The 11,505-nt window shown below is 35.4% G+C and overlaps 1 protein-coding gene across 2 annotated transcripts; it reads left to right on the top strand.

Annotated features, from left to right (window-relative positions):
* Positions 1–600: 600 nt before the first annotated feature.
* Positions 601–10,290, top strand: gid4 (GID complex subunit 4 homolog). 2 transcript variants are annotated; one of them, XM_051886094.1, is made up of 6 exons: positions 603–984; positions 1,885–1,944; positions 5,525–5,632; positions 5,756–5,857; positions 6,447–6,577; positions 7,746–10,290. In XM_051886094.1, exons 1-6 carry the CDS (start codon positions 796–798, stop codon positions 7,807–7,809), a joined length of 654 nt encoding a protein of 217 aa, XP_051742054.1. In that variant the 5' UTR covers positions 603–795; the 3' UTR covers positions 7,810–10,290. The 2 variants fall into 2 exon arrangements, with proteins under 2 accessions (XP_051742055.1, XP_051742054.1); XM_051886095.1 differs by lacking the exon at positions 1,885–1,944 and having other exon boundaries at positions 601–984.
* Positions 10,291–11,505: the final 1,215 nt, after the last annotated feature.

Raw genomic sequence — 11,505 nt, 5'->3', positions numbered from 1 at the left:
GTTGTGTTCTTGTACTTTATGCAATGCTTCCATCTACAGACAAGTAAAGGTGCTGCAGCGGTGAGAGAGAGGGAGGAAGGAGAGAGGGAGGGAGGGGGAGGGAGAGGGAGGGAGAGGGAGAGAGAGAGGGAAGAGGGAGGGAGGGAGGTAGAGAGCTGTACATAAAAGGTAATTTTTCAAATGAGGTGTAGGCAGATATATATATATGTATATATATATATATATATATATATATATATATATAATTTAGAAATAAAGTGTGTTGTATGCTTTATGTACTTTATCAACATGTCAAATGTTAAATTTGTTACATTTAAATTTGTTTTAAATTGTATTATTAAAATGTAGTTTATAAAAATATGTATATATATATATATATATATATATATATATATATATATATATATATATATATATAGGCGACATTAAATATGTTTTATTGGCAAATTCATTGTTTATAAACAGCTGTCACAACATTCTCTGCATTTCTACAGTAACACTTTCTTGAAATGGAACTATAAATCCCATCATGCCTTTTCCAAAGCAGCCAATGAGCATCCAGAGTCATTGTTCCTTAATGCCCGTCATCTAATCAGAGAACAGCATGCTGGATCACATGACTCGCTGTTGAGCGCCTTCATTCTGCTCTGAGGGACGTAACCGCGCGTCCTGCGGGAGAAACTCCGAAACTCACGCACTGCGCTGTCAGTGTCGCGTTTTCTTCTCTTCCAGGGTCTCGGATAAGTGACGCTCAGCTGGTTGTGCTCGGGGACTTCCCCGCAGAAGCGATCAAACATGCCGGTCCGTACCGACTGCTGTCAGGGCTCGTCGTTGGCCTGCATGGCCTCGGCCTCTCTCGTTCCGCCCCCGCCGATCAATACCCATCAGCCCGGCGTCAACACCTCTCTACTCTACAGCGGCTCCCAGTTCCGCGGGCACCAGAAGAGCAAAGGAAACTCCTATGATGTCGAGGTGGTTCTGCAGGTAAACACTTTGCTCTCTGTGGATATGCTCAGTAAGGAGTGAGCTGCTTACATAGGTAGCATTCTGCGAATTCAGATGACTGCTGTTTAGGTTACAGGCAGCTCACTAGGTTGTGAAACTATGAAGCCCAAAAATGATGTTTGTTTGTTAGTAGGGAGTATACTAGGTAGGTTTTGAGTCAAAAATGCTGTCTAGGTAGACCGCTCACTAGGTTGTGAGACTATGAAGCCCAAAAATAGTAGTCTGGCTACCAGTTTGTTTGTAGGTAGGTTTTGAGTCCAAAACTGCTGTCTAGGTAGGCAGCTCACTAGGTTGTGAAACTTTGAAACACAAAAATACTGTTTGCTTGTAGTTATGAGCCTACTATGTACGTTGTGAGTCAAATCCTGTCTAGGTAGGGTGCTCATTTGGTTGTGCGAATTTAAAGCACACAAGTAATATGCTGGCAACCAGTTTGGCTGCATGTAGGCAGCCTGCTATGTAGGTTTTGATTCCAAAAATGTTGTTTAGATAGGCAGCTCACTATCTTGTGAGAGTATGAACCCCTTAAATGCTGTTTGTTTGTAGGTAGCCAGCCTACTATGTAGGTTTTGAGCCCAAAATGCTGTCTAGGTAGTTTACTCTTGTGATTATTAGTGCTCATGGGTGCAATGGGTCTAATATTGCATGTCTGTGAATCTGGAGATATAATCATTATGGATAAGTTACCCATTTTTAAGTTAAATAGGGCAACCAGAGAGTGTCATATCTTCATGTTTGAGTCCAGATTAGTATTTTGAGAGATTTTTGTTGAATGTTATTAACTGACCCACATTAGCAGATCTGTTCTTGTAGTCTGGAGTTGTGCCAACTACATCATTAGAGTGACTGATTTTAAAACCCTTTGCTTTGGACCCACAGCATGTGACCATGGAGGACTCGTACCTGTGTGGATATCTCAAGATCAAAGGTCTGACAGAGGTGAGACAGGCTTGTTGTGGTCAATGTGACCGCATTTCTGTTGATGTAATCACACTGTGACCTGCAGTGTGTTTTTTAGTAGCTGTTGATCTTATAATGATTTATGACAGGGCATAACATACACACAACACGCTCTTGTTTGTCTGAATGGAGATTCTGCTTTTTGTGGTCTTATTGTCTGTGTGCAGTACTGGAGCACAAAGGATTTGGACACTGATCTTTAAAGTGCTGCTGTCCTCGCACTATTAGTCTTTGATTTTATCAAGATACAGAAGCTTAGGTCCACTTTAAGAAGCCTAATGCACTTAATTGGGAAACTCATTCATTGATCTGCTGCTCAGTTGTAGTGTTTTAAAGGAAATATGAAACCGATATGACACTGTCGGTATTTATCTTGATATTTGTGCAATTTTCCTGAAATATTTCCAGTCGATCTTCAAACAAGTAGCTTCAAAATGTTTAATGCAAGAACAAGAATGATCATTTTGATGATATTTAATCATTTTCATTTATATGCACAAGTATAACAGTACAGATTAATAAACATCAGTATTCACCTACATGACTACGGTTCAAAAGTTTGGATCCGCTAATATTTTCAAAAAGTCTCTTATGATCATCAAAGCTGCATTTATTTGATTAATAATACAGTAATATTGTGAGATATTATTACTATTTAAAATAACTGTTTTCTATGTGAATATACTTTAAAATGTAATTTATTCCTGTGATCAAAGCTGAATTTTCAGCATCATTACTCCAGTCTTCAGTGTCACATGATCCTTCAGAAATCATTCTGATATGAGGATTTGATGATCAAGAAACATTTATTATTATTATCAATGTTGAAAACAGTTGTGCTGCTTCATATTTTTGTGGAAACTGATACTTTTTTCAGTATTTTTTTGATGAATAGAAAGTTCAAAAAGAACAGCATTAATTTGAAATAGAAATATTTTGTAACATTATAAATGGCTTTACTGTCATTTTTTTATCAATTTAATGCGTCCTTGCTGAATAAAAGTATTGATTTCTTTCTTTAAAAAAAAAATGTTATGAAGGGTAATGTTTTAATAAAAATATATATTCTAATGTATGAAAAATACTACATACTTAAGTAAACTATTTTGGGCGAGGATGAGTTTTGAATTAGTCATTTTAAATGGACACTTTAAACTGATTCATGGAAATTAATTGCATTTGCCAACTTTAATGCCATAATGAGGGATTTTCCTGGATCAAAAATAGTCTTCGGTGGTGGACGAACACGGTCATCCACACACACAGTACAAAGTACCCTACCCTTGTGAACTGAGAGCCCAGTACTGACAATAAATCCAAAATATATTCAAAGAAACAGGTTGTAATATTAACTACCTATTTACTATCCTATTATTAACTATTCTATTTATTCATGAAATAAATTACTATCAGGACAGATCATAAAACAAAGTGCTTAGAACTATTTTATATTTAAAAATCTTTAAATTTGAATGTAAATGTAAAGTCCCTGAGTGACTGATTTGAAAAGTGCATTTTATTGTCAATTAACCGGTAAAATATATATATGCGCTTTAATTATTTACATGTGTGTAGGTTACGTGCGTCTCGAGCGGCTCTGTTCACAGTAAATGCTGCTTCACATGATCAGTTATCATTTACATGTGTGGAGCATAGACTGTAAAAAAAGATGGACGACAAGACGCCGCTTCCTTCCATTGTAATGAACTGAACGTAAAAACGTACTACGATGGGCGTTGACATGTTAGGCAAAAACGTCAGTTTGGAGCCTGGGCATGCGCAGAAGGAATGAGCCCGGAGGTGGCGTCGCGGTATCAACCTACGCCCAGACGACTGCGTCATCATTGATGTATTTTAAATAGGCTATAAATTATACACAATTTAAAATTCTACCTATAAAATAATAGGCTATTCTGTTTCTAGAGCAATAATATTTTTGAAACAGCAAATTCAATAGATAAACTCAATATAATATGCCACTAGAAACAACTCGGTCCTGCCATTTTAAATCAAGTTCAACTAACGTTACAGGAGATCGATTGCTGTAGACAGTGCTCTATAATTAATTAGAGTAGGCTATCATTAGTTTTGTCCTGCTAATTATTAATTTATACCCATAAAAATAATTAGTAACTGCCAGATAACAATCACCTGCTTTTTCCCGTCATAACATTTATTAATTAGCTTATAAAGCCCACATTTAACGTTACCGAAAAAAGTTCAGTGATTCATCAGATCCTGTAGGTCGGTTAGTACAGTTTACTGCTGAACAACTCATTTTGTCGGTGTGAAATAAAACAGAAATTGAAAATTATTAGTTAGTTAAATATCTTCAGTCTCCCCTCGAAGCTCCGACAGTCCTCAGAGAAGCTGTCAATCACAACTGTCAATCATGACGACACACCCTGTTTCTAAAGCATCAAATTGCTAGCTAAAATCAAACTTATCACAAAAACGAACAATTGAATATATATCAGCGTGATAACAACTACCTTAAATGACCAAAACCATCTTTCGGAAAATTTTATTTGAAGCGTAATTTATTTTTTTGTTTTGACTCAAGTCCCGTTTGCTTGCATGAAGAGGGCAGGGTTTATGGCCTGTACTGCATCCAGCCACCAGGGGGCGATCAAAGAGCCCGCAGCTTCACTTTTCAGGACATATGAGGCACACCCGGTGTGGAGCATCTCAAACTCACAGAAACATCTTATTTTTTTAAACAAATGTAATTGTATTCACTTTTCACTTTATTAATATTTTGTTTTACATTTGTCCAGTTTTAGGGGATTTATTACATGTTTTACATTTATTTAAATAAATTAAAAATATTTTAGTTTTTTTTTTTTTTTTTTTTTTCCCCAAAATAACCCTTTATATAAAACTCATATAAAAGAGATATATAAAATATATATAAAAGAGATAACATGGACAATTTGCCATGGTTTAGTGTAAGATTTTTGCCAGTTATACAGTTTTAATACAGTTTTAAAAGTAAAATTATCATTATAACCAGTAAATGGCTGCAGAGCTCCGCTCATTGTTTCATTTGCTATTTGACTAATTGAAAGGCATCTTTTCAGAAGTTTCTTCAGTTGGATTTATATCTACATATTATGAAAACACAATTATTATTATTTTTGTGGTGATTCTGCATTTTGGCTGATTTTATTTGACAGATTATAACAGCAATTTTCATAGTCTTACTAATTTATTTCTCAGGTGTCGTCACATTAAATGATCAAATTAACTTTTGGCGGGACAAAGATTCATTTTGGTGGCCGCCAAAATATTTTCAATACAGGAAAAACCCTGCATACTGAAGTTTAAGTAGACACTATTAAAAAAACATCACGAGACAAGGAAGTATCACAGTCTAATGAATGACACATTCTTTAGAAAACGTATAAAATGTGCATTGACATCCTTGTGAGTTCACGATGTTGTTCAATTTTATATTTTGAGAAAAATTAGTTTGAATATATCATAAGTATAATGTCAGACCACATTATAGCTCACAGAAGGGAAAGAGTTACTCAACCTGCTCTATTGCTCTCTGTAGGAATATCCCACCCTTACTACATTCTTTGCTGGGGAGATCATAAGCAAGAAAAGGCCTTTTTTAACCAGGAAATGGGATGCAGATGAGGATGTTGACCGAAAACACTGGGTAATAATATAAGTGGTGATTCATTGTGTGTATAATGCATAATGATTATGAGTCATTATCATGACTCAAGTGTGGTTCATAATAGAAACTGATCTGTTAAATATGTTTGTTTTTTTTCCTCAGGGGAAGTTTCAAGCATTTTATCAGTACGCAAAAAGCTTTAATTCAGACGATTTCGACTATGAAGAACTAAAGAACAGTGACTATGTCTTCATGCGGTGGAAGGTATGATATTTATTATGACCGAAATCATATACACTACCGTTCAAAAGTTCGGGGTCAGTAAGATTTAGTTTTGGTTTGAGAGAAATTACTACTTATATTTAGCAATACTTTTACATTGAAGTTGAGTTTCAAATAAAAGATGTTCTTTTGAACTTTCTTTTCATCAAAGAATCCTGTGAAGTATCACGGTTTACACAAAAATATGAAGCAGCATAACTGTTTTCAACCTTGATAATAATCATATATATTTCTTGAGCATCAAATCCTCATATTAGAATGATTTCTGAAGGATCATGTGACACTGAAGACTGGAGTAAGGATGCTGAAAATTCAGCTTTACCATCACAGGAATAAATTTCACTTCAAAATATATTTAAATAGAAAACAGTTATTTTAAATTGTAATAATATTTCGCAATATTACTCTTTTTAATTTTAATCAAATCTTACTGACCCCAAACATTTGAACAGTAGTGTGTATATAAAAAATCCATAAAAGCTGCTTTGTATAAATGTACAAATCTGGTGAAATGAATGTAAATAATCCAGCTGTAAAATGTTTTTTTTTTCTTTTTTTTTTTTCGTTTCAGGAGCAGTTCCTAGTTCCAGATCACACAATCAAAGACATCAGCGGTGCTTCCTTCGCTGGCTTCTACTACATCTGTTTCCAGAAGTCTACAGCCACCATAGAGGGTTACTACTACCACAGAAGCTCTGAATGGTATATAAATATGAAGATGAGTGTGTATGTGTTAAACATGTGCCCGTATACGGTAATACGATATATCACAATAATGAATATGCACGATATTGTTATCGTGGGCACTTAAAAATACCGTAAATAATTATTTATTACTAAATATTCAGATTTTTAGAATGCATTTTAAGAATACTTTACCCATCAACCGTTTAAAATGCACAAAACCGCTGTATGCTGCGTCAAAGAGGCACGCACTGATGTAAACAAGCCCAGCAGATGGCACTGACGGAACAGCAGAAATGCAGCGGTTACCCCGGTAACACCCATAAACAAAGCAGCTGCTCTACCTTTTAGTTTCAAACAGCCATTCAGATTTTTGTATTCGCAATGATGTTCATCACTGCACCAAATACTTAGACTTAATGCTATTTATTTTCAAATTTAAACATTTTTATATTTTAATCTGGACTACAACATGCCCTAGGTTTTGTTTGCATACTGTATGTTCTGATTCTGTTCATTCACACTTTACAATAAGGCTTTATTAGTTAACATAAACTGACAATGAAAAATACTTCTAAAGCATTTATTAATCTTAATGTTACTTTCAACATTTAATAACACATTTTTAAAAATCAAAAGTTGTAATTGTATTATTTAATGGAGCTGAGCTAACATGAACAGTTATTAAACCTTTTATAGTATGACAACACTTTTTTTTGTGATAAAAGCTTCAGCAATTACCGCAACATGAAAATTTGATACCGTCACATGCCTAGTATGTGTGTGTGTGTAGACTTTACAGAGTGTTCACCTCTTGCATTGTCAATACAAGAGATCTTGACCAAAAATTGATGCACCTCTAAATGGAAATAAATGTTGTGATGTTATTTCCATCAAGAGATGCATGCATTTTCGGTCAGGATCTTGTATTGACAATGCAAGAGGTGAGCACTCTGTAAAGTCTACTCCAGCACATCCCAAACACTTTCAATGAATTTAATCAATCAAGTCAATTCATGTGTAAAAATGATTCTTCATGCTACCTCCAAACCATTCTTTCACAATTTGAGTCTGATGAATCTTGACATTGTCATCCTGGAATATGGCCAAGATTTATGGTAAATATTCTGTATATATCGCCTAGTCCCAAGAACCCAATTTTTATTGATCATATTCTTTTTATCAGGTATCAGTCTTTGAACCTCACACACGTCCCTGAACACAGCGCACCCATCTATGAGTTCCGGTGACACTGAAGTCCTCGCGTCACAGCAAGAGGGTGAATCTGCAGTGGACAGAGGAAATGGACATGAGTGAAAGAGAGGAACTGTCTAATGATTACGCCAAGGACTCGGCTGTCCTCTCCCCTCAAAGAACGATTAAAATGGAGGTACAGATGATGGAGAACTCTTTCAAGAGACTGTACACAGGCCGATCAAGCGAGCGGGAATCGGGGATTCGCAGCAGTGTTAGCGTTTTGGTTTTTCCTTTTAAGTTTCTGAGTTTTTAATGCTTCTGTCCTCCGGTCATCTTAGAAAACCATTTTTATCCTTAAGGTTTGGGGATTAAAATCACAGTTTTTCTGGATGGAAGAGCCAATTGTGATACTTTTTTTTTTTTTTTTTTTTTTGCCTTGTAATTTGATAAAACAGCATGGCCAATCTAGAAATTTTGAAATTTGTTTTAATTTATTTTTAATCATTCTGTGATGAAAAGACTGTAAATGACTGTGGCCGTGTATACAGACACTGGTGACGTCTTTTACAGACGTATCAAAGATTCAGTGTGCGATATGATGGATACAGAGAGTTGCTATTGTCTGTGGCTTGCTTGGCCCTCGGACGTTTTTTATTAACGTAAGGTGTATCATCAAAAGTCACATATATAACAGCTGGGTCTTTTGCTTCTACATGTGATATATTTTTTATTATGAAGTGAAATGGAGTCAGGTGTTTTGGCAAGAGGTATATATTATCCCATGGTGGTCAAGCTATTTGTAGAGCTGCTTTGGATGAAACATTTCTGATTTAAAAAAAAAAAAAAAAAAAAATCTGTTGGTAGTTTTACGCTCCTTGTTTTGCTATGCAACCTGAAAAATCTCAGCTTGTAAGAATCTCAAGTAAATGGAGGCTTGTTTTTGCCACAGAATAAAAAAAAAGAAAAGAAAATAGGTAATTGTGACTTTTTAATCACACAGTTCCAACTTTATTTCTCGTAATTCTTGGAATTTTTATTTAACACCTTGTTGTTACATATTTTTAAATCAGAATTGCAGTATACCTGCGATTTCTGGAAAAAAAAGTCAGAATTCTGAGTTTACATCTCGCAATTCTAACTTTTTCTCAGAATTCTGAGTTAAAGTCAGAATTGTGAGATATAAACTCACAAAAGTGAGCAAAAGGTCAGAATCATGAGATGTAAACTCAGAATTCTGCTAAAAAAAGTTGGAATTGCAAGATGTAAACTCAGAATTCCGCAAAAATAAGTCAGAATTGCGAGATGTAAACAAAATTGCAAGAGAAACTCAGAATTCTGGTATTTTGGTAAAGGGGAAAAAAAGTCAGAATTGTGCGATATAAACTCAGAATTCCAGTATTCTGATTAAAAAAAAAAAACGTAGAATTCCGCAAAAATAAGTCTGTAATTTTCAAAAGTCGCAGTTTCCTTTTTATTGTTTTAAGGCAGAAACAGGCTTCCATGCAAGTATCTTCTCACTTGTTCACTTTAATATTCACAGCTCAGAGAGTATTGATTGGTTTTTGCACCAGTGTCACGCGGCGTGTCGAAGCGCAAGGCCGGAGATGCACAGACGTTGCTTTCAGTCCATGATGGATAAGCAAGTGTTTTTATTGGAAGGCTCAGGAAGATTTTTAAAATCAAACAGTCCAGATGATGGACAACACTGTTCTTTTAAACCACCCATCAGCCTCGACTCGTTTTTGTTGGCCGTGATCTGCATCTTTTACAGTCTAGCAATGCACAAAATATAACGGCTGAGGCTTTAAGGAAGCCTCTCGTGAGGTGTTGGAAGTTTAGGAGAAACATTTATGATACAATACCCATGTGTGTCCATTTAAGCTTTAGTCAAACCCTTTGCCTTAAAAGTCAGAGATTTGTCTATGAAACCACTTTTATAAGCATTAGTTTAAGCTCTGTACAGACAGAAAGACTTATACGAATGTGTGTTCAGGTTATGAAAGTGTTTGAGGAGTTTGAAAAGAAAGATTGCTGTACCTCATCCACCAAAACCTCCTTTTTAATTGTAGAATAGTGAGTATTTAACAACAGGTTCACACCACATTTCAACCTAGCTATGTTGTTGTACATACAAAGTAAGACTATATATATATATATAGGCTCATCACATGCCCAAATCCAACTATTAATGCACATTATTTTCCATGCAAAATACCTAAAACACACCCAATAATTGGCATTTTTTCCTATTTTATTTATTTTGTTGTCCTTAACAAAAGCAGAAACGTGGTTTCAGAAAGATGTTTATGAAAATGTGGGATGTTTTGTTTGTTGCACCTAATAATCTGCTGCCTGAAGGTCAAAATTTATTTAAATAAATGCTAAGAAAATGAAAGGCCACTGCACATGCTGTTACAGTACAAATGTACATAATAGGGCTGTTTGTGGTGTACACAAATGATTTAATTCTCTACAATAATGAGTGATCTTTTTATTGGCACAAAAGGATAAGAAAATAAAGACTATTGAACACAGATTTGAGTTGGTCTTTTGGGGAGTACTGGATACAAAAAATCAAAATAAAGGTCTCAAAATTGTTTTTTTCTGTCTCTTCCATGTAAAGAAACACTACGCGCCTATAGACTGAACACGTACAGTAATACTCATGAGTATGACATCACCGTTTTCACAAATTCACGTTTTTGTAGATTACGCAGAGACGATAACGGTATAGTTTTCAAAAACTTGCCCTTTCAAACCCATTTTCAAAATTTTGCGTTTTCGGGCCCCCAGAACATCATTGTCGTCTAAATGAACGGCATAAAAGTTTTCAGTTTTTAGTTGAAAACAGTATCATGTAAATGGCCCCTTAGTATGAAGAACAATTTTCCACTATAAAGAACCTTTAGTGGTTCCATGGATGTTAAAGTTTCCTCATAGAACCATCAATGTCAATAAAGAACCTTCATGTTTTTTAAGAGTGTATGGATAGAAATTCTCAAGGCAAACTGCAGACAGAACATGAAATGAAAGAATGATTTTGTGTTACAATGTAGTAATACACAAATATATGTAGGCTACATTTAGGAAATGTAAGCAGCTCTTTCAACCACTGGATGGCGTAGTATCATCTCTTCAGTACACGGGCTGTGTTCTATACTGCGCTATATATTCTGAATGCCAACTCCACATTTTTAAACAGCAGTTCGCCACTTTATTAGACAACCTCATTATGCTTTATTTCAGCAAAAGGTGCCTGGTTATGACAGAATACATTTTGTGTGTGTGTGTGTGTGTGTTTCATATACATGTATTCAAGGAAGAGAAATTGATACTGAGGTTGATACCCCCCTTTGTTACATTAATGGTTCAACCATTTCCTCCATCACCACAAGTGCTTTTGCATTTTTGTACCATAGTTTATTATCTATACCTTACACTAGCATTTCACTTTTATAACTGAATTATGTCATGTGACTAACAGCAATTCTACAGTAATATGGCAACAAAATATTTGCCCAGTAATTTTAGGGACAGAGCAAGGACAGTTTGAGTTTGAGCGCGCGCACCGTATCTGATCGAGTGCGAGACTGAAGGAAATCCGACTGCGAGTTGAGAGATTTGTGCTCGCGCAACACTTGGATGCGCTCTCGACGTTTGCCATTAAAATAACGCCATAGAAACGGCCTTAAATATACTATAAAAAAAGTTAAGATCGTTTCTGATAGCTGCAATAGATTTTTTATTGG

The sequence above is a fragment of the Ctenopharyngodon idella genome, chromosome 3 (assembly GCF_019924925.1).
Source record: "Ctenopharyngodon idella isolate HZGC_01 chromosome 3, HZGC01, whole genome shotgun sequence".
Classification (NCBI taxonomy): domain Eukaryota; kingdom Metazoa; phylum Chordata; class Actinopteri; order Cypriniformes; family Xenocyprididae; genus Ctenopharyngodon; species Ctenopharyngodon idella.
The sequence above is the reverse complement of the archived record's forward strand: the minus strand, read 5'-3'. Positions and strand labels throughout refer to the sequence as shown.